The sequence below is a fragment of the Apodemus sylvaticus genome, chromosome 2, assembly GCF_947179515.1.
Source record: "Apodemus sylvaticus chromosome 2, mApoSyl1.1, whole genome shotgun sequence".
Classification (NCBI taxonomy): Eukaryota; Metazoa; Chordata; class Mammalia; order Rodentia; family Muridae; genus Apodemus; species Apodemus sylvaticus.
Genome location: NC_067473.1, coordinates 164,726,263 through 164,750,392, shown reverse-complemented (window position 1 = coordinate 164,750,392; position 24,130 = coordinate 164,726,263). Strand labels below are relative to the sequence as shown.

Genomic DNA, 24,130 nt, shown 5'->3' with positions numbered 1-24,130 from the left:
ATTATTAGCAAGCTTGCAGGTGGTTCTTATATATGCTAAAGCCTGGGATCCTGATGTATTTGAAATTTACATATACACTAAAGGTTCAGCACTGGCGGAATCAGCACTCTTGTCTGCCAGGTTTAGTAATCTGAGCAAGATAAATATATGGAATCTCTCGGGATGGACGACTCTGGGAAATCTTGTATGCTGGTTGAAATCTTAGCTTTCAATAGCATGAGGCAGAGCCCCGCACATGCTGTGGAGTCAGGTGATGATAATCAGTGTTGGTACTCTGTCTAAACTCCACCCACAGTTACCTGGCAGCAGCCAGGTAGGCGTGGCCCACTAACTATAAACGGGGCTACTCGCCCCCTCCTCTCTCTCTCTCTCTTGCCTCTTGCTTCCCCTGTCTCCCCCTTCCCTTCCCCCCTCTCTCCACATGGTCATGGCCGGCCTCTACTTCTCTCCTCTCTCCTTCTCTCTGCCTTTCTCTGCCTCTACTTCTCTCTTAACTCCCCTCCCCATGCCCTGAATAAACTCTATTCTATACTATGCCGTTGTGTAGCTTGTCCCTCAGGGGGAAGGGGTGCCTTGGCATGGGCCCGCCTAGACACCCCCTCCCCCACACCTCACCACACCCCACAGAACATATCTTTATACCCCTTTATCTTTTTATGATCACAACAGCCAGTGACACCTGAGGACATTGCACCGCATCTTAAGTGAGTCGTGAGACCCTCACACAGGCTTCTGCTCATTCCGTAATGGTCTTGGGAAATGAATGTGAGACACACACCCTGTCTCCTAGAACTCCCAGCCAGCAGACTGCTGCCCACTACCATGTCATTGCGAGCACCTGGTACAATTCCACCCTGACCACAGAAAGCGTCTTTAAGGAAATCCTTGCTTTTCTTCTTCTTTTTCACTTGTGATATGAGAATGTCTGACGTGGGGGCATTTGTGGTCCCTGCTCAAAGGCTCTAGGCCTGAAAATCCTTGGAGGAGTTAGCACATCCCATAGACCCGAGTCCTCCACTCCCTGTCGCTCTGACGGATGGAGTCCTTAGCTCAGAACAACACTGAGAGGCACCGGCTGCTTTTCCTGTTGTATCGTCATGGGTCCTTACCACGGTCCCAGCTACATTTCCACAATCCACACCTCCCTTCACAGTATGCATATTTGTGGAGAAGCTTCAACTCACATCAAATAGTACTGTGGACTTTTATGTCCTAATCCACATTTTCATAACAGAGAATAAAATGTCATGCATCTTAATCCCTGGGGACTGAGGGGCAAGGTAAATTTGAACTCTGGATGAATATTTCATTGGAAGTCTGAGAGGATAACTCTCATGAGTTAGAGGTTAGATGGTTAGAGGAATAAGAACAAGAAAGACCTTTCGAGAAACTTGTCGAGAAACCAAACCCTATGTTCTGTATGTTGCACATTCTTGTCTTTTAAAAAAAGAGAGAAAAAGGTAAGCTTGTGTGAGCAGGACAGACACCAAGGCCAATAACTATGGAGAAACCCTCAGCGACCAGTGTGGGTGGGTGTGGACACACACAGCAGAGCGTACACAGCGGACTTCCTTTTTTGCTCATTTCGCCTCATAGGACTTGGAGTTTGTCCCTGTTCACGAGTCCAGTGTCAAGTCCCTCCATCTACAATGGACGAGTCAGTGGTCTATGCGGACTTGCACCTAGCCAGGACCCAAGAGCCTAAGCCTGAATCACCTCCACCTCTTTCCCCAGGTAAGCACTTCTTACCTCTTCTGGCCTTTGGATTATCTTCCAGAGTTAGGATTCTCCTTTAAACCTTATGGGTGTAAGTCATTGTTTTAAAGGTGACAAGCAGGGGTCTGTTAGAGCCGTCGGTGCCTGCCTGCAGAAAAACCACAGTTCTAGAAAGGCCAGACATTCCATTTTTACTCATGTAGTCAGAAAGAAATTTGAAGTCACTTCCCCTATTCAGCCTTTGCTAAAAATCCTAAGAAAGAATATTTTACTCATATGAGTTTTAATAGATACTTGCTGCATTCCATTGCTTATTCCAAATTCATCTACAGATCATGGGCACTACCTTGGCGGCAATCCCAGCTGTCTCTTCACAGTGCAGTGTGTAGACTTCTTTGTTAATGTCTTTGATCTTTGGTGGGGGGGGGGGGGGGAGTCATAGTCAAAATCAAAGGTTGAGTTAAATTAAAAGCTGGTGATTCTTATATTTAAAAAAAAGTTTATTTAATTTTTTAAATAAACTTTTCTCACTGGTTTTCTCTCTCTTGCAAAGTATAACAGCCTTAAATGGCTGAACCATAAAGTACCAGAGCCAGTTGGGAATTGATATCTCAGTGCTGGCCAAAAGTAGCACTCTTGTCCACCGGAGGATTTAGTGACCCTACCAAAAAAATGCAGGAGTCCGGCAAGTGGTAAAGCATTTGACCTGAGGATGACTGAGGGGTCAGAGACCAGAAGCTCAGGCAGAGAGTGTAGAAAATAATCATGGTAACAGAATTCCAGTCTGCTGTCTAACTGAACACAGATCGTAAAGCAGTTGTTTTCCAATATGATGTCCTCTATGTGCTGTGACACGTGGACTTCCAACTTTCGTGGTTCTTGTTAGAAACTATTAAACTATCAAAGGTTTGAGTCAAGGAGAAAGTCTCAGAGTCACCAAGTGAGTTTTATTGTAATGTTTACCTAAGGGTCAGGGGAGCGTGGAAGAGGGCCGGGTGGATAACTGCATGGGGAGCTGATGGCGCCAGTTATTTTTTTGTTGGGAAAAAGCAAGTCTTTGTTTTCCCATCATGCCTAGCAAAAGTGGAGAAAAGGCCTTGTTGAAAAGGGTGTGAGAAAATGAATACAGAGAAAGACAATAATGCTCTCCTCAAATCCTACGGTCTATGATCCCAAATCAAGAAAACTAGAGGGCTGGAGAGATGGCTCGGGTGTTAAAGGCTAGGCTCACCACCAAAAATATAAAAAGTGTCTAGAAAGTCTTTTAAAAGGCTAAAAATAAGTCATCGTTATTCTAAATGTTATTAATCTGGAAACGAACCTAAAGAAAAACAAATAATAGTAGAATAAAAATAGAGCACAGTGTTTGAGGAGAAAATGCTGACCCAGTAGCATAATAACTGTGAAACCACTGGGACCTGTTCACTAAAGGACTCAAACTGTGGTAAATGCGATGTACTATGATTAGATCTGCCAGCAGAAAGAACCAGAAAGGGGGACGTGGGCAGTGACCTAGTTTGTTTGTGGTTAAATGGCCAAAGGTCTGTTTTGATGGTATAATGGGCAAAATATGTACGAATGCCTCTGGACCTCATTCATTCATTCAGAAATAACTAATTACTATAAGGCAAATATTGCTCTAGACACTGGGGAAATAGCCACGAAGAAACAGGAAAACATCTTTCCCCCTGTAGATTTTATGTTACTGTGACATTTAAGATCAGTGATAGAAACACTTGCATCAACACCTTTGTGATGTTGAATGCCAGCAAGAAAAGCGTTTAAGCGGAACTTGAGAGTTTTGTCTGGAGAGGCAGCATCATGTCAAGCAGAGTCATCCAGGCAGGCCTTCCAGAGAGATGATGCTGGCCTCCAGCCCTGAAAGATGCTGGGGGCCCAGGCTGAGTGTCTGAGAGATGAGTCCTCTAGGATGCAAAGGGAGAATGTGCATGCGGAGGGTGTTGTAGGGGACACAGGTGCAGGTGTGGCGGGGGAAGCCATTGAAATGCCTGGACAATGGAGAGATGATTTAGCATTGCATGAATACCATAGAAGAGCCCCACGCAGGCTCCTCCACATAGCTGATGCTCACAGAGCTTCTTCAGTATATAACTTCAATAGTAAAACAAGATAGTACAGGGAGCCCGACTCTGAGGACAGGAGTTCTTTAAATTTTGTCATGAATGGATTAAAAAAAAAATTAAGTCACTCAAATTACTTTTTATCTATAATTAAAACAAAACAAAATCAAAAGCCCTCACTTTTTAGAAAATAATAGCAATAAAATGATATTTGTTAGCAGTTGCCACCGGCCAGATGCTATGCTTGGGAATTTAGAATGATTATTGCATATAATCCTCTCTAGAACACTCTGTAGCAGATGTTGTCCACAACTTATAAATAAGAGCATTCATGGGTTATAAAAATATTGTGAGCCTTGAGGCTTTGGAGTCTCCTCTGATGTCCTCCCTTCCAGGGCACGGCAGCACTGGTGACCCACTGGCCACACCCTCAAACCTAACACAAGGACTGCTTCCACACATGATGGTCCTGTATCATCTCTCACCATACAACAGTGCTCATTGTCCATAGAAGATTGCCTCCAGCCGTCTGCATATACGCTGGTCTCTTACATAAAATGTAGTATTTACAAGTAACCTGCTTGCATGTTGCTGTGAGCTTCAGATGATCTGTAGACTTCTTACAGTGCCTCAGATAATTTCAAAGCCATAGGAATTTGTATGCTGTGGTGTATTTGTTTAGAGAATACTGATGTGGAAAGGGTGTGTGCGTTCAACACAAATGCAGCTTCCCATCTGTAGCTATCCTCAGTCTGTGCTTCGTTGGGTCTACAGATACTGCTATAAGCAGTCTCTTCTGGACGTTTTCTTTCTTCTCTCCCTCGCCATCCTTTCCTCTTATCCTTTCTCTAGAGGAACATTTTAAAAGGAACTAACTTGTTTCAGGGGATGTCGTATCTTAATTCTGAATAGAAACTAGAGATAAGTGGTGTTTGTCTTCAGTCTGGGTTTTGCAATTCAGTTGCTAGAAATAAAGTAAAAAAAAAAAAAATACAGAGAGGAAGTAGAAATGGGTATAAAGACAATTCTAGAAAACACAATGCAAATAAAAGACAATGTAGTAGCCCATCTGATTTTTATTAATTTAACAGTTAACTCAAAACATATTTCATTTTTATTAAGAAATAATTAGAAAATAAAAAATGAACAGCATATATATATCATACATCAAATGGTGCTACGCAGAAGAACCTTAGCCAGGTATGTGGTTCATACCTATGATACCAGAACCTGAGAGATGGAGGCAGAAGTTCAAGGCCATTTTTAACCACATAGTTAGAGCCCCAAAAAAAGAACAAGGTGCAGCCAAAAGTCAACTGAGAAAGTTTTCTTAGAATTCATAAAACCATTACAAATGTAAATAATAGAGACCAAATGAGAGCAATGGGAAATTATAATAGTTACAGACATAGGATCTAGCCCATATTTCTCCATAGTATTTTCATAAACTATTGTCATTGTCTTCCATATGACACCCATGCTCTTGAAGTTGTCTAAAATCAAAACAAACTGACCAAATCATGATACTTTATGAGCATATGTCATAACTTGATGTATCTCAACTTCTGATAAACGTGAGATATTCATTGTACAGTAATTGATATGGTCGTCAAGAGAAGCAAAGCTATAGGACCCAGTCTTTCACCAATCTGTAGCATTGTAGATGTAGGTATGTGTTATATGTATCATGGCACCCCCTTCTTCTGCCATTTCAATTTCTCCACTTTCATAGCTTGTAGTCAACAACAAGTTGATAAATATTCAATAGAAAATTCCAGAATAAGTAACTCTGTGTTTTAAGCTGGACATCTATTTTGAAAAGCACAATGAGATGTCACACAATCTTGGTCAAGACACGAGTCGCTCCTCACCACCTGCCAGTCACCCAGGTTTGTGGCTCAAATAACCGTCATTTTTATTTTTACTGAATAGTGGTCTCAAACTGTGAGCGCTGTAAAAACTAGCAACCCTGTTGTGTCAAAGAGAAGCCATAGGACTTTTCCTTTACATGAAAAGGTGAAAACTGCTATTTAAGGAAAGGAAATGGAAAAAAAATAAAACAGATTTTGCCACTACAGATCAAGTTGTCAAAGTTATAGCCACAGGATGCATGCACTTAGTTAGGAGGGAAAACTCCGTGTTTGTGTGTGCAGAACAGTGTGCGTAGTTTGCTTCTATCCACAGTTCAGCTCTCCATTGAGAGTGTGGGAACTCAGGCAGTGTGATAAGAAGAGATAATGTAGTTAGAACACTGAAAACAATGTGGTGCCTGAGATCTCCAGGGGCCGGTTTAGAGTTCCAGACCAGCCAGGGCTACACACTGAAACCCTGTCCAGAGCAAACAAAGCAACACAGATGTCTAAGCTTTGCTCCGAGTCGGAGAAGCTCACTCTTGACAACAGTGAAGAAGACCTAACTTAAATACTAGAATTACTATACATCAGCAGCACCGAAGTGGTACTTAGCACAAAACTGAGCTCGAGTTCTCCCTCCCTCCATCTCTCCCCCCCCCTCTCTCTCTCTGTGTGTGTGTGTGTGTGTGCCTTCTATAAATGAAGGTCCTCCTTCTTGGGGGAAATGCTGGCTCCTATCCACAACAGAACTTATACTTTATTTTGTAAAGTACTCACTTGGCAATTTTCAAAACATCTTCCTCATCGATCATTTGTCCCCCACTAACGCCCCTTCACATGAAACATGCACGAGAAGTCAAGTAGTCCTGTGTTATCAGAGCAAACCCTGTGTGCCCCGACTCATCTTGAGGAACCGTACAGTAAGCTGGTTGAGAAAGGTTCTTTTCTGTACCTCATTCGCACCCTGAACCCAATTATCCGTGTTAATCACCTCTGACTTTCATTCCAAGTGCACTCAACTAGATTAAAAGTGTATTTTCTTTAACTTCTCAGACACCTGTCGGTGCCCACGTTGGCATCGGTTGGCTCTGAAATTCAGCTGTGCTGGCCTCATCCTTCTTGTGTTGAGCGTGATTGGACTCAGTGTCTTAGGTGAGTGAGACAGAATTCTTTCTCTATTTCCTCCCTAAGTGGATCTTCCCATGATCTGACCTGACCACCTTGAGCCTGAGGAAAGATCATTGATGACCAGGACAATATCCCCTCTCGTATTTCTTTTCTTACTTGTTCTGAGAATTGTTATGGGGTGACACATGTGTACCTAGAACTCAGCAAAAGGTCACACATGTGACAAGGTGACAATAGCAATGAAAGCCACAATGGCCTAAATATGAGTTTATTAGGTCTCTACTGAACCCCAGAAGGCAGTCAACAACTTTCTGCTTGGTGTGGGTGTGAGTTTGCTCACAGATGGTGTGGGTGTAAATACACTCACAGAGAAGTTAGGAGTATGAGCAGAGTGAGAGCCTCGGCCACGCCCTTAGATAACCTGACATCCCCGAGAATCAAAGTCTTCTGTGCTTTTCTTGTTCTTCATGCCGTCCCCTACCAGTCCATTGCTAGCATGCTGCTAATGCATTATCTCCTGCTCGATGCGTTGTTGTTTTGATGGCTCAAGGTTGTTGAGATGGCTTCACTTCCTGAAGTGATAGATACAATACCCAGTCTAGTTTAACAGTTTTTCATCTTCTTCCTGTGTTTTCTTATTACCAGTGCTGTCATTATTACAAAAACTATCGGTACAAGAAATCAGCATGGATGTTCAAAAGAACCGGATGAATACAACAGGTAATTTTGACATTCTGATAGTTGATCACTATCACCACACCTTTAGGCAAAGCTCGTATCATTGTGGGTCTTACGACTGAGAAAACTGAAGCATGAAAAAGTTAGGAACTTGTGAAAAGTCATGAGACCGGGAAGGTGATGCTGCTGGCAACCTCACTGAAGCTCTGGGACCTTAAGGTCGAGCATCTTAACTGCCTGGCCATGCTCCCTCAGGCTGCTAGCACAGTTGGTCACCAACAGACAAATATCAACCTAAAAAGTAAAATACGGGGGCTTACAAGACAGCTCAGTGTTTAAGAGTGCTTGTGTGTACGTGTGAAGACTGTAACTACAACCCCAGCATCTATTTAATACACACTCCAGCACTGCCGGCGTGGAGGCAGGATGGTTACTGAGGCCTGTTGGCTTCCGGCCTTGCTGAAAAAGACATTAGCTTCATGTTCAAGGAAAGACGTGCTTCTTAAGGATAAGTGAAGAGGGAGAGAGGGCACGTACATAGGTGTGCGTACTTGCACACACATGCACATAAACCACACACACATACCAAAAGAGTAATATGCTTTAGAGAAATGCTTTAGACTCAGTGTTCTATTGCTGTGGGGAGACAACATGGCCACAGCAACTCTTATAAAGAAAGGCATTGAATTGGGCTTTACTTACGCTTTCTGGGGTTTAGTCCACGTCATCGTGGTGGGGAGCATGGCAGCACACGGGCAGACACGATCCTAGAGAAGCAGCTGAGAGTTCTATATCTGAATCTGCAGGGAGAGAGGACACTGAGCCTGGTTTGCGCATCTGAAATCTCAAAGCCCACTCCCCATGACACACTTCCTCCAAAGAGGCTACACCAAACATAGTGCCACTCTCTGACGACTAAGAAGTCAAATATATGAGCCTGTGGGGGCCATTCTTATTCAAAACGCCACAGGAAATACTTGTTTTAATACTTTTGTCAAATAGTTAACTTTGTCTGAAATTAATTAATAGAAACAAAAATAAAATAAAGTCTTTGTTATTTATATTTATTTGATATGTCATAACAGTAATCTTGTTCCTGTACATGTTAATGTAAGTGTGTGTTAGTAAAAACTACTGTGCGGAACTAAACTGGCTGTGGTGCAGCAAGAACGGGCAGAAATACAACTTGTCTTCCTCTCCCTTCAGACAGTCCAGCTAAGGTAGAGTGTCCACAAGACTGGCTTTCACACCGAGACAAGTGCTTTCATGTTTCTCAAGCTTCTAACAATTGGACGGGAGGTCTAGCTGACTGTGATGGAAAAGGAGCCACTTTGCTGCTCATTCAAGACCAGGAAGAACTGGTAAGTCGTTCAGTAAAACAGAGACGTTAGCACGTTCTTTAAGCTACACCAGTGTCTCTAGATTAACAGATCTTCCACACAAGGGAAGTGGAGACTTTACATTATGGAAGCTCATCGTCTGAGAGACTAACAGGGTGTGTGAGCCATTAGCTGCATGTGTAAGGTGTGTGCCCTTTGGATCATAAATATGGGGCACAGTTTTCACAAAGGTGGAAAAATTAACTGTGTTGGGGATTCAGGGGGGCACAGGTGACCCTTGAACTAGGTTTGAGGAGGCTGGTAGAATATGAGTCACCAATGCACAGAACTCAGGGTTAAGTCCTCTCTGTTTTCATTGTAGAGATTCCTACAGGACTCAACAAGGGGAAAAGGAGATTCATTTTGGATTGGACTAAGTTACACATTGTCAGACAAGAACTGGAAGTGGATAAACAGCTCGACCTTAAATTCTGATGTGTGAGTACTAGAGGAGTAACTTGAATATTCATTTCTGTTGCAGGGGCTTTGGGGGTTCCCCTTGGGGTTTAATAATGAAGACATGGAGAATCTGTATAGTATAAGCCCGTTTAGCCTTTTTGCTGGGGGCAGTCCCTCAGCTACTCCACCTGTCTCCCCTGCCCCTGTGTCTCCATTGAGTGGCTTCCTGCTCTGTCTCCCTGCTCTGCTCCCTGTTCTCCTCCAGAACCAGCCTCCAGCTCTTTTCTCATCCAAAGCCTTTTCCTTTAAGATACAAAATTAATAATAATAATAAGTATAGTGGGAGGGGCCTCAGAGCTTACTCACTCAGGAACCAATCAGCAAGCAGCAGGACTACTCCATTTATATTCCCTTTGGCCAGACTGAGGGCTCTGTGACCTCCCTGTGGCAGCTTGCTTTCTAACATGATAATCTCAGAGAATCACCTTTTTGGTGATTAACATTTATAGATAGAAAACAGGTCTTGTGGAAGCTTTCAGAAACCAAAGAACACACAAGGGTTAAAATGGGATCCCAGCACTCATATAGCAGAAGTGCAGATCCATCTCCCTGTGGGCCCCCAACAGCTGAAGCAGAGGCCCTCCCTAAAACTGGTATCTGTTCTGCAACAGGGCTGCCTTGTCTGGCCTCAGTGGAAGAGGATGCACCTAATCTGGCAGAGACTAGGTATGCCAGGTTGGAGAGATACCTGGGGGGCAGGAGCACCCTCTTAGAGGAGATGGGGAGGGGGTATGAGATGAGGGTCTCAGTGAGGGGGAACTGGGAGTGGATAGCACTTGGGATGGGAAGGAAGGAAGGAAGGAAGGAAGGAAGGAAGGAAGGAAGGAAGGAAGGAAGGAGAAAAAGAGAAAGAGAGAAAGAAAAGATCTTGTGGGCTATAGAAATGACAATAACATATTTCCTGCCACCTTTGGGCACTGCAGGCACACTAAAAATTGAGAAGGCAGGGGCACAACTTCATAGCCAACTGACACATTAGGTGTGGGGGTACATTACCCCAAAACATTTCAGGGCATTAGGGCTATATCTAATATCTAAGATATAGATGAGAGTAGACTGCTGCTTACTCATTGGTTCAGAGTGAGTGACACTGATGTCTAAGATTAAAGAAGTTCACAACAGTCCGAAAATATGAATTTAAGGTGGTTAAAAATTTTTACATATAAAAAGATACCAGCCTTTTATAAGGTCATGTGTATGTATGCAGGTATGTATGTGCATATATGTATGCATTCATGTATATATGTATACATGTGTGCATGGATGCAATGGAGTTTTAAAGCCAGGGACTAGACTAACTCCTTTGGAAAATGGCTACTTAGAACCTATTAACATACATAATTGCTTCTTCTTTCTTTTATCTTTTTTATATTTTTCTGCCCTTTACATGGAATGTCTTAAGCAGCACATTTCAAATTTTGGTGAAAATATAATACAGGGTATCTTCAGATCCTTTTGTTAGGTCCCAGCTAGTGTAGATAGAGTGTGAAAGAAAAAATATAATAAATATAAGTATGGATCTCTGACATCTGAGAAAAACTACCCACATATTAATAGTTATTGTAGAGGATGCAATAAAATTGCTTATCAATCATCTTTTTGTCACCATGATAAAATGTCTGAGATGAACAAGAATGGAAAGATGATTGAGTATCTTTTTTTTAAAAAAAAAAATTTGAGAGGTCTCAGTCTGCAGTCTGCTGCTCCATTGCTGTGATTCCTGTGGCAATGCAGAAACACAGTAGAAAGGCAGAGACAAGCCAAGTTGCTCAGACAGGAGCAGAGAGAAAGGAGACACAGGGGAAGATGGCCTTTCAAAGGCCTGGCCTCTTCCTGTGAGGCTCACTTCATTCAGCTAGAAAGTCACAGTGAGTTGACATAACTCACAGACATTGACAGAATTGGCAGAATTGGTGTGCTCATGATCCAATCACCCATGAGAAGCATCACCATCTGTACATAAGGGTTTCAATACATGTCCAGTTAGGGCATGCTTGGTTTTCAAGCCGTAACTGTATGTAGATCACAAAACAGATATTTGCTCTTTGATGTCTCATTTTATTATTGTGGGAGATTGTCACGACAACCATGAAGGCAATGGGAGAGCTGAGGCTTCATAGTTAAATTATATATTTTAGCAGAACTCATAATTATTGGCATAATGAGGAACGATGATGTATCGCAGCTCCAGAGACAGTAGAACCTAGGAGAATGGAGCCAATAAATAAGACGGACTAAAGTCTCATGAAGCAATCAACTTTATTCAGAGCAGCAGACAATTTATACTGAGAGCTGAGACAGTTCAAGCTGTATACAACAGCAAAGACAGGTTGAGCATGACAAATGTGTTCTTCCAGAGAAGCAGAGGACAGTTTAATCACAGTTATCAATAGGAAGTAGTAATAAGCAATGTGAAGTGAACCCACGCCTTTCTGTTGCACTTGGAGAAGCACAAAAACACATTCTAAGAACATTTCATGTTTTAAAGAAACAGATTCACAAGACTCTTGTCCTGTTTTCTTGGAGTGTTCCCACAAGCACTCAGACTTCTACAACTACATTCCTGGGCTGTGCTATAACAACATATGTCTGTTTCCATTCCTGCTCAGTTTAGGAGCTTGTTGTTTAGACTTGTGAGTTGTTTATTTAGTGAGCTTTAAGGAGCTTCCCTTTAGAACTTCCTGATTATTTATCATTGTTGTTATTGTTATTATTTATTTATTTATTTAGTCATTCATTTTGTTGTTTTGTTTTTCGAAACAGGGTTTCTCTATGTAGTCCTGACTACTCTGGAATTCTAGCTATAGATCAGGCTGGTCTTGAACTCATAGAGATCCACTTGCCTCTGCTTTCCAAGTGCTAGATTTAAAAGCTGCCACCACCCAGCAAACTTTCTGGATCTTAATGAGCCTCCCTCCAAGATGCAATGTTTCAGTTCAGAAGAAATTGCTACAAAACATTGTGTGTGATCCATTGAGTTTATATCTCATTGCTAACTTGAATGTGAATAAGGGGCTATTCTCTGGAGCACAGGCAAATTAATGGCTATATCACTAAAGAAAATGAAATCTCCTCACCCAGCAATTATTAACTGCCCATATCCAAGAAAGTCTGGGCTCTCAAGAGCCCCCTTTCTACCTGCGATGGAATGTTGACTGTCCAGTCCCAATCTTGAGCAGGTCTTGTTCAGGACATCGCAGTGGCAATGAGTTCATGAGTGACCGACCTTGTCAAGCCCGGAAGACATTTTCATGGCACTCCCCCTGCCCTCTGGCTCTTACATTCTTCCGCCCTCTTTTCCATGATGTTCCCAGCAATGAAATAATGTCCCACTTAGGACTGAGCATTCAGTTATCACTTATTCTCAGAACTGTGACCAACTGGGGGTCTCTTCACTAACCACTTCCCACTACAACAAGAAGTTCCTGTGCTTCTATAGTCCTTAGACATCTAGAGGAGAAGATGACCAACTCAGGATAATTATAGAAAATCCTAAACACTAAGGGCTGCTATTCTCTTCCTCCTCAGAGTAAAAATCACTGGTGACACTGAAAAGGGCAGCTGTGCCGCCATCTCAAGGGGCAAAGTGGTTTCTGAGAGCTGTGCTTCAGACAACCCTTGGATCTGCCAAAAGGAACTAAAACATGAAACCACTCGTAATGACTCCTGACTGGGAATCTCATCTCGATTACTTTAGCATCCACACCAGATCTCTGCATCCAACCTGTCTCTGCTGTCTGCCTCACAGTGCAGGAGTGGCACCAGGCATGGACTCTGAAAGCACTGGGACTCTCACAGATTCTTTATTGTGTAAATGTAAATGTACACTGACACGGGTGTGCCATTCTGTGAGGGGAGTTCTGTGGAAAGAAGACCAGGCAGCCGAGGGGCACGGGATTCTAATCTTAGAGTCTGTGTGACCTTTGCTGGTCTCCAGGCCCGAGGTCATCTGCAGACATCCACAGAAGACTGTTTGCAAAGTCCGGATTTCCCGCCTAACCTCTCCAAGCCAGCAAACCCGGCTGTAGAACATTGATTAAAGCCTTGCCACTGACACCCGAAGCCCAGGGTTAAGGGATTAAGGGATGAGACTGATAGTGGTTTAAATAGTTCTTACAAAATCCAGGGTAAACTGAGCTCTGGTCATGTGATGCCGCTAGCTCTGGTCATGTGATGTCTCCACCCTTGGCCAATGCTAGTACCTAGGTGCTGGGCTTCTCAGCTCCATAACTGGCAGAGACAAGCTTCTTTTCTTTGGAAGATTTCGGTTTAAGTGACAGAAAAGCAAACTAAGGTAACTTAGCTCTCCCTGCCGCTCCACCGTCCTTTTCGCTCTAGTTTGCTGGGCATTTCTTCTTTCCACACTTGGGGAGAATTAAGCTTTAAAAAAATATACATCTTTTGAATGTCCCCCTTCCTAAAAACTTGCCAAATTGTCCATGAAAATAAAAGAGGTAAGAATATTGAATTTACTTTATAAGGAGACCTAAAATTTCTTTAAAGATGGGCTTCTACAAGCTCTAATCACTCCATTTCAAATTGAATTACTTAAACTTAAACTACATATTATAACGATTCAAATAAATCCTCAACTCCTATTTGCCAGAAACAAAGGGTTTTAATCTGATAATAATGATTTTTAATGTACTCAAAGAGTAATTCATTTTGTGAAAATTCCTAGAAATCAATTTACCCAGGAAAAACTTCGGAGAAAAGCAGCACTAGAAATCAGCCGTTAACAGCAGTGATGTTTTGGAATGAGCCTGTAGTTAAGAGCATGCACAGCTAGGCAGATATGAGCAGGAGGAAGCCCATGGAAGAAATAAGACACAGGGGGCTTTCCCCGCGACCATATGTGCTGCCAATAAATATGCTGATGAGCAGGGAAGGCACAGTGGTGGGGACAGCTTGGTCCGAATCAGTTTCAGCAAAGACAAATGAAGCTGGCTCCCCAAGGCAGGAAGATGACATTGACATAGGAGAAAGAAAACCAAAAGACACTTTTTAAAAATCCACCTTGCTGCCGGGCGGTGGTGGCGCACACTGTAATCCCAGCACTCTGGGAAGCAGAGGCAGGCAGATTTCTGAGTTTGAGGCCAGCCTGGTCTACAGAGTGAGTTCCAGGACAGCCAGGGCTACACAGAGAAGCCCTGTCTCGAAAAAACCAAATCCAAAAAACAAAAAAAAACCAAAACAAACAAACAAACAAAAAAATCCACCTTGCAGAGCCCAGAGGGCTGCCATCCACCTCCAGCTCAGCCTGCTCCAGTATGATTCTGGAGTTTGTTATTGCTTTGAGTTCCTTTGCTTTGCTAAATAAACTTGAACTCTAATGGTGTCTCAGTGGAGCTCTTTCCTGTGAAAGACAAAAAGAGAGGAGAAATCTTTACCTGGTTTGTCAGTTAACTTTTTGCCAACCTGACACAAGGCAGGGTCATTTGGGAGGAGTGGACCTCAATTAAGAAAACACCTCCATAAAACTGGCATGCAAGCCAGCCTGTCTGGCATTTTCTTAATAACTGATATGGCAGGACCCCGCTGTGGGCGGTACCGCCCCTGAGAAGATCATCCTGGGTAATATAAGAAAGCAAACTGAACAAGCCAGGAGGCGCAAGCCAGTAAGCAACCCTCATTCATTACTTCTGGAGGTTCGTGCCTCCAGGTTCCTGCTCTGAGTTCTTCATCTGACTTTCCTTAGAAGATTTACTGTAGCAGTGGTGGTGCACGCCTTTAATCCCAGCACTTGGGAGGCAGAGGCAGGTGGATTTCTGAGTTCAAGGCCAGCCTGGTCTTCAGAGTGAGTTCCAGGACAGCCAGGGCTACACAGAGAAACCCTGTCTAGGAAAAAAAAAATTACTGTAAACTATTACCTGAAATAAATCCTTTCCTCCCAAGTTGCTTTTAGCCATGGTGTTTACTACAGCAATAAAAACCTGACTAAAATACCTGGTAATGAAATGATCCACAGTTGAGATTGTTACTGACAAGCGTGCTGCTGATCAATCCAGTTAAAAGTTTTGAGCCCTTTATTACTGGCAGATCAAGAATGGGCTTGCATCTCCGGAAAGCTTCTCTGTGCCTGCCTTAGTTAGGCTTTCATTGCTAAGAAAAGACACCCATGACCAAGATAACTTTGTGGGGTGGGGAGCTGTGACAGGCAGCCTGGTCCCTGGTTGAGCTCAGGCTTAAACCCCCAGTGACCCAGCAGGTGACTGTGGCCTGCAAGGGATGACAGATGTTTGGCCACGCCCCTTGGGCCCCTGGCTTCAGCCTTCCCCAACCCCCCTCCCCAACCCGAGAGGTCTGTGGCCATCAGTCCTGTAGGAACAGCACCAAGTTCTCCCCCACACAGATAAGGTTTGCCCAAGCTCTCAGACCAAGCCAATGAGAAGTACGTGTTGTCAGACTCTGACACACCCAAAACTGTATATAAGAATCCTTTCCAGAAGGATTAAAGGTGCACAAGAGCTACTCCGTCTTCTGAGAGCTTCTGTCATAAGAGCTGTAACACTGCTGCTTGGGAAGAGGTCTGCTCTCCTGAAAGCTCCCACCTGAAGCTCCCCACCCCCACCCTCACACCCTACCCCCACCCCGGACTCCTGGCTAGCAGCCCGACTCAGGGTGACTCAGGACGTGGAGTCACTGAGATGGCAACTGTGGAGACAGAGGTGGATCCAGCTGCAGCAGTGGAAGCAATGAAAATGACTCCTGCTTGCACTCTCTCCCCTTTGCCTGAACTCTCACATTCAGCCAAGCCAGAGAGCTCCTTGGAAAGCCTCCAGAACACAGGCCCACAACTCCTATGAAGGCAAACATTTAACTGGGGCTGGCTTACAGTTTCAGCTCCTTACCATCACGGCAGGAAGCGTGGCAGCCTGCAGCAGACATGGTGCTGGAATTGATGATGAGAGTGCTACATCTTGACCTGAAGGCATCCAGGAGAGGGCTGTCCTCCAGGCAGCTAGGAGGAGGGTCTCAAACACACCTGCCAGCACTGGCCAGCAGACTAAAGCCTAAACCCCAGCCAGATGAGCACCTGTCATCCCAAGGGGCAGCTGAGGGGCTGCAGGGAAGTTCATTATGAGAGGCATGCAAGGAAGGCAGAGAGATGCTTCAGGAAGAAAAGGATTGCACATGGGTAGGAGGACCTGAGTGTGATGGATCCAGAGCTCACACAGTATAAGCCAGGGATGTGGCAGGAATTTGTAATCCCAGCCCTGGTCTAGCAAGAGACAGGCAGAATCATGGGTTAGCTGTCCAGCTAGTCTAGAACAATTGGAGAGTTGCAGGCCAACGAAAGATCGTCTTTTTAAAAATGAGGGGGATTGCTGAAGGTCATAACATTTTCCAAATCAATTTGATGTGAAGCATTTTAAATCGCATATTAATGAGGTAAAAATACTGTTTGCCAGTGAGACAGCTCAGTGGGAAATGGAGCCTGCTGCCTAGCCCAATGACCTGGGGGTGATTCCTGGGCACCCAAATGGTACGTGGACAAAACTGACTGTGGACAACTGTTCTTTGTCTCTCAGGGTTACCCCCAGGCTCCTGGTGAGACGTTGTCATTCCGAGCCTAACAGACTGAGAGGTTCTTGGTTCTCTCACCAGGGAGGTGAGTTCACATCAAAGCAGTGATTGACAGCCATGCATTACCGTCCCACCCCCTCCCCTGCCTACCGAACAGCAATCAGAGCTCACGCATGCAGGACTGTGTAAGACACATCCTGGGAAGCCATATGGGCTCTGGTTTCCTGTCCTTGGAACCCAGGTCATCCTGTCTGTCTCTGGTCCTGAGAGCCTGACTGTGCTGTTGTCTATTGCTTCATGAAGTTAATAACACTTTTTAATAAATGTTTTACTCCCAACAATCCAAAAGAAAAAAGAAAAAAGCCCACCCCACAGTGACACACTTCCTCCAAAAGGCCACACCTACTCCTACTAGGCCACACCTACTCCTACTAGGCCACACCTCCTAATAGTCATACTCCCTGAACCACCAGAGTGCCTGGACTCAGGAGTTCATCATTTTAAAAGACAAAACCATAATTACAAAATGCCAGGGTGGGGGACATTGGTGAGAGATTTAAGTTGCCTAGAAACATCTGCTTTCTTTACAAGGGTCCTCGACATCTTCCAGATCCTACAAACCATGTTGGGCCTGGTCAAGGCCTTGCACAGTTCTAAAAGCATAGCTAAGATGGATGTGGCCGACGGAGGTAGAAGGCTGAGAAGTGAGCAGGCAGACACATCGGGGCAGGATGGTGTCACCTCAGTCTTTTCAGTAACACAATGGCATCATCAGAGCACACATCTGAAGGAAACGCTCCCATCAATGATCATATGCACGCTTACCTCCTAGGGTGGAATTGCTAACAACTCTATAACACTGTTCAAGATGTGCTGAGTCCTGCCTGATGGTTCATGATTCACCCCACACACAGATGCAGCATATGAAATCAAGTAACTATAAAGACCACATTGGGTGGAATATTTTCTCAGGACTCCCAGGAGTTAGCTTGTCTGTCTCTGTCTCTTCTTCTTCACCATGAATTCACTACTGGAGAGGATTCTACTGAGATCATCTCTGGAACTCCAGCTATGAAGGTGAAATTCCAGGAAGTCTTGTAAAATATCAAGTGGTCACCACCTCACCTGATAGACTCAGTGCTTATTGATATAAACTAACCTCGACTCTAAGCCACACCCGAAGTGTGGTGTTCCAACCTTGTTTCCCATCAGTTAAACACAAAACAGGAGATGAGTGTCCCTGAGGATACGAGGAAAGGTAAAATGCCACCAGGGTAGGAGTGAAAGCCGACATGGCCGTTCTGAAAAACAGCAAGGGACATCTTCTTTACCATGCAGCAATCCCCTCTGCGCCTATGGCCTGATAAAGAAAAACTCTGAAATGTTTTTAGTTTTAAGTTTCAAGGCTGAAGGATGGGACAGGAAAGAGATAAGGGAATTTAATCCGTTAAAAGCTAATAGCAAAACCCTTCCAGTTCGCCCTGAGGAATATAATCAGCCTCTCCCTTCCAGAGGGGAGGGGTGCCTGCGTGCTCCACGACCCCTCTCTTCCAGGAGGGGATGGGTCTGAAGGAATTTTCCGAAGGTCCTGAGCTGACCTCTTCAAACACACAGTAGAGTGATAGTTTCCTCAGTTGCTAATCAGAGCCTTATGTCTCATTAACTTTACAAAATTAATCAGCAAGAAAGTCAGAACTCGGACCCAGAACGCTCTCTGATCCCTGCTTCAGTCTTTAGTTGGGCAGTGGACTGTGAGAGGAATCCTGGTCCTTAGTAGAGCTAAAAGCTTGAAGCCCAGAAGGACCTTCGCCTGCTCCCGGTACCAGGCCCCTGACACATTGCCGAGGCCCCCCATAGATTTGTGGCCTTTAGTCACCTAAGGGCAACGCCCCAAGTCCTTCCGCGCGCGTAGGTGAAGCATCCCTAACATCGCAGACCAAGACAATAGCAATACCCATGCTAATGAGGTACTTAGAGGCCCAGAGGGCATTGCCAAAAGGTTCCCTTTCCAGACAGTCCTCCCGGCAAATGTCCCGCCTCCCCAGTCAGCCACGCCCTGTGGCTCTCTGGAGACAAGGTCCTGAAGCTCTGAGCGGAGTTGAAGGATGACCCTCAAATACTTTTGTCTGGCCTCAGGAGTGCTGGCATTAAAGGCGGCTGGGATTAAGTCCAGCCCCACCACACCAATTTGGACGTTGACTGCTGTGGTGTGAATCCTCTCAGGGCTCCCTCCCTGCCCTCTGAAACAGCTTTGCACTTTTCTCTAGGCCCAGCAACAGAAGTTATCTTAGGAAGTTTTTACTTTCACAGCAGGAGTGGTAGCTCATAGATTCAAAGCGGAGCCTGTCCCACCTCGTGTCCATAACGCACCGCTGCAACTTTGAAAGCAAAGTGCGTTGGGGAGAAATTTTACATTTGCCGCCTGGTGGAGGGAGCCTTGCAGGCCCTGCGCTGTGACAGCCATAACGCCAGTGAGGATTCAATCCGGCACGTTTCGGAGGCATTTGTTCAGCAGGAGGTAGTACTTAACGGATAATCGGGACAGCGTGATTTGTTTGCTTCCTTGGCTCCAAGTTCGGCGTCTGGGGCTAGCTTTAACGATGTGTCAGCATCGCAAGTTATTTTTATTTACATAAAAACAAATTCAGAGAATGTCTTGATCTAAAGCAGCCCATTAATTAATCAAGCAGTTCTAATACCTGCTTCTTCTCATGAATACATCGTCAGTGAGATCACATGTCCCAGTGCTGCAGTCAACTCTGACATGTGGTCGCCATTACCAGCACTGAATCATTTCTTATACTTAATTCTTTTAAATTTGGGGGTTTTTGAGTCAGGGTTTCTCTCCAGAGTCCTTGCTGCCCTGGAACTCACTCTTGTAGATCAGGCTAGCCTTGAACTCAGAGATCTGCCTTCCTCTGCCTCCCCAGTGCTGGAATCAAATGTGTCTGTCTCCATGACCAGCTTATTTTAATTTTTCTTGCTTTGAAAATGAGGCAGACAGCCTGTTTTACAGAGTGAGTTCCAGGACAGCCAGGGCTACACAGAGAAACCCTGTCTCAAATAAATAAATAAATAAATAAATAAATAAATAAATAAATAAATAAATAAGAAAGAAAGAAAGAAAGAAAGAAAGGAAGGAAGGAAGGGAGGAAGGAAGGAAGAAAGAAAATGAGGCAGAATCTGTGAGGATTAAATATTGTTTCTAGAAGTCTTTAAGTCTTTATAAGCAAAGACACCATATATATATAGTGTGTGTGTCCGCGCATCTGTGTTTGTATGTGAGAGAGAAAGTATGAGTGAAGGTGTGTGTATGTGAGGGTGTGTGAGTAAATGTGTGTGTGTGTGTGTGTAAGTGAATATGTGGGTGTGTACATATACAATGAGAAAATAGCTGCCCTGAGAGTCTCTGTCCACCTGAATAGGCTGATCTCGAAATAATTAACTAAATCTAATAAGTGATTGAATATCTTTGAAATTCAATTCTCTCCTTCCCTCTCTCTTCCTCCCCCACCTCTGTCTCTCTGTCTCTGTGTGTTTCTCTCTGTCTCTCTCTCTGTCTCTGTCTCTGTCTCTCTCTCTCTCTCTGTCTCTCTCTTTCTCTCTCTCTCTCTCTCTCTCTCTCTCTCTCTCTCTCTCTCTCTCTCTCTCTGGTTTTTAGAGACAGGGTTTCACTGTACAGCCTTAGGCTGTCTTGGAGTCTTGGAGCTTAGTAGACCAGGCTGCTGGCTTCAGTCTCAGAGTTCCACCTGCCTCTGCCTGGAATGCGATGGGATTAAAGGTGTGCACCGCCACTGCCCTGCCAACTTTTCTTATTGGTAATAAAAACATTAAGCACAGTGATAATCTCTCTGACAAAGATCTGGCTATAACTTCTGCGTTTAGATACACAACACTGTCGATATTTTTATTTATTTATTTATTTATTTGTTTGTTTATTTATTTATTTTTCCGAGACAGGGTTTCTCTGTGTAGCCCTGGCTGTCCTGGAACTCACTTTGTAGACCAGGCTGGCCTTGAACTCAGAAATCTGCCTGCCTCTACCTCCCACGTGCTGGGATTAAAGGCAGGCGTGCACTACCACTGCTCGAATCAATATTTTTTATTAAACTATTATGATTAATTTTATTTTTGTGTACGGGTGTTTTGTGTGCATGAATATCTTCATACCACTTCAATGCCACTGACCCATCTCTCCAACTCCAATATTACTTATAATAAATACTGTATGATTATCATTTGAAACTCCTTTCAGTTGAACAGTTACATAGAAAAGTGATTTTCCTTCTGTAAAGAATAAACTCTTAGACTGTTTTGATAAATTCTAAAATAATGATGAAATGCTAAAAGCTTTTTAAAGAAAAAAGTATGTATTTCTTGGGATGTAGAATGCAAATAGCTCACAAACCTGCTCTTTTGTTTGTATCATAGTTCATTATACACTAGTACTACTTCAGTCAAGTGAATCTAGAAAGTGTAGATGTCTTTTTATGACTTGTTTCTGTAAATTTTACATAAATAGTCATTTTACTTTTTTATTCATCAAAGAGCATGATAGATTTACTCACTGAAGAAATACTGACAGACTGATATGGTCAGGATTATGACTATTTATTTATTTATTTATTTGGAGATGGGATACATCACTGTACCAAGCAGTCGAAGATCCTGGTCCATATACAGTTTACACTCTCTGTGGATCGGACTGACAATAAAAAATAAAAATAAGAAAATATATAAAAGTAAAAAGTCCCATGAAAGAAAGAAAAGGAAATCTACTTTCTGGTGGATGGTTTAAAGTCAGTGGTCAGTGTTTCTCTCCTTACATGCATGTAGCCCCGAGACCTATTCCCAATATTACAAAATAAATTAAATCCTTAAAAGGAAAAGAAAAAACACCTTTTTCTGAAATATAAAAGCAATATTTCTCAGCTGCTTTTGATATTATCCCCTAAAGTTCCTTCTTGCCTTTAAAAAATTTTTTTGTTGTAATTTTCATAACCAAATGTCAATATCACGGAAATTAACTGTTGAATGTGCTCTGTATAGAACGATGCTTCCACATGGAGAAAAAACCTTTTCAACCCATGACAGCAGGTTTTCTCCCCTTGTGGGTGATGTCATCCCCGTGGAAATGAAGGCTTCTTGGAGCACTACGAAATTACACGAAAAGACCTGGAGGATCCACATGCTTGCCCCAAGTATTTTGCTTAGCAGATCAAAGTAACTGACACATTGTCGATGCGGAGAAGCAGAGTGGAGCCCCGCTTCAGGACGGCTGCGTTCCCATCTTCTGATAGAGCTTCTGGTCTCTTCTCATCCACGCCCTCCGTGTACGACCTCTTGTTAGCCCTCCACATTCCTTTCTTTCAGCTCAATAAACCTTCTGAGAGACAAGAGAGCTGATTTCAGCCCTGTGGAATACAGGGACAGTTTAGCAGAAGAAAATCACACTGCACAGTGTAGACAAAGGGAAGACAAAAGTCAGGATCATCTCAGAGACACACAAACGCAGCATTTCACAAGGTTACACACCCTTTATGGTGAGGCGTTTAACAAACTAGGGGTAGAAGTCTTTCCACTAACGTGATGAAGAGCATTTATAAAAAGCCAGTGGCTAACAGCTTACTCATGGGAGGTTACGATTCAAGGCAAGTGCTGACCCCTACTGGCCAAAAAACGCACTGCTGCTCAGCATAGGACTGGAGGCCATGGACACACAAGAGGTAAAAAACAAAAAACAAAAAACAACAACAACAACAAAAAAGACATCTATCTAGAGAAGATATCAAATCGTCTCTGTTAGCAGACAACATACTCTTTAAAGTTATGTTTATGAAGTAGAATTTTCTGGTTTTTTGGAGACTCGGTTGTGTCATGTGATATTTTTCTGGAAGCTGTCTTAGGAGAGGATGTCTTACTGAGAACAGACAGGTGGTGTTTTTCTGGAAGCTGTCTGGAAAAGGGGCATGCGATATTTTGCTAGAGCAGACACTTGGGAGAACACGTGATGTTTGGGAAGGGCATAACTATAGCCCAACAGACAGTGGGCGACGTTGGCACTGGTTCTCCTTGCCACTCTTTGCTGGTGATTGCGGAGTTTGGCTGACGCTGGTCTTCACTGACAACGCTGTGTGGTATTGGGTCACCTTGCCATCTTTGCTCAGAACCTTGCAGTTTCTCCTGGACTGAGCTGCCATTGCTGATTTGTGAATGGTGTTTGTGAGGGGACCAAGCTGCCACTGCTGATTTGTGTGAGCTGACTCCCTGGTAACACAGGCTGGACTCTCCCCAAAGAGCTATTTCTAAACAGGTCCATGTCCTCCTCTGCCCTGTTGACCTTTCCTTTCCACGGAGGGCGGTGGGCTAGAAGGGAGGTTAAAGAATTTAAGCACACTATTAAAGTCGGTTTTCAAAAATATAAACGTGCTCTTGCTCTGTCCTCTCGTCCCTCCCCCCTCTCTTCACGTGCTCATGGCCAGCTTCTACTGCTCTTCTCTCTCTCTCTCTCTCTCTCTCTCTCTCTCTCTCTCTCTCTCTCTCCTCCTTCCCTCCCTTCCTCTCTTTTCCCAATGTGTGTGTGTGTGGGGGGGATTTGGGGAGTGAGTCATACACAAACTCATGACAGCCATCAAAGTGATTTAGCATTTTAGGCTATAAAATTCCAGTGCAGAAATTGGCACTATATCATTTACTTTTATGTTCCTGAGATAAAACATCATGTCCAAGGCAATCCATAAAAGACAGGATTAAGCCACACTGACCCCAGCAGAATCTGTGTGACAAGTTCCACAGACTGAGGCATTAGACTTCAAAAGAAGGAGGTCTCCTGGAACTGTGGAACTTTCAGCCAGAGAAAACAATTGAGTCTTAGTTCTCATGGCAATTTTTCTATTTTGTTTTCTTTCATTCCTTTTCTTAGTTACAGGTTTATTGTAGCCTAGACCATGATCTTAAACAAGAATAATGGGTATGAACCATCCCTTGAAATGGGGTCACTAACATGACCTTATCTCTGGGGAAACCAACGTTTTACTTTTTAAGTCATTTACAAAATTATTATGATAGATATAAACTTTCCCAACAATAAAATTTCATATGGCTACACATGTGTCATTGGAGGTGGGCTTCTGTATGTGGTAAATAAAGCCTTAATTAGAAATAATAAAAATTTTTAAACAGAGAGAATTAAAATAGTTTACATTTATGCATTGAAGATTTATTATTAAAATGTTAAGTAATGATTAACCATATGGGGCTGGAAAGTTAGCTCAACGGTTAAGAGCACTGACCATAAAAATTTATTAAC

General features: G+C 43.6%; 1 protein-coding gene across 6 annotated transcripts in view; it reads left to right on the top strand.

Annotated features, from left to right (window-relative positions):
• The first annotated feature begins 396 nt into the window (after positions 1–396).
• The window catches only part of LOC127679258 (killer cell lectin-like receptor subfamily B member 1A), a 50,116-nt gene continuing 26,382 nt past the window's right edge, over positions 397–24,130 (top strand). The window contains exons 1-7 of one of the 6 annotated variants that reach the window (XR_007976710.1): positions 397–841; positions 1,597–1,734; positions 6,704–6,802; positions 7,424–7,498; positions 8,663–8,817; positions 9,158–9,273; positions 12,058–12,444. Coding sequence is in view for 5 of the 6 variants with exons in the window: in XM_052174969.1 (XP_052030929.1) it covers positions 760–841; positions 1,597–1,734; positions 6,704–6,802; positions 7,424–7,498; positions 8,663–8,817; positions 9,158–9,273; positions 12,823–12,964 (807 nt within the window). In the remaining variant the exon portion in view is untranslated. The other 5 variants (XM_052174973.1, XM_052174969.1, XM_052174972.1 and 2 more) reach the window with 5 other exon arrangements.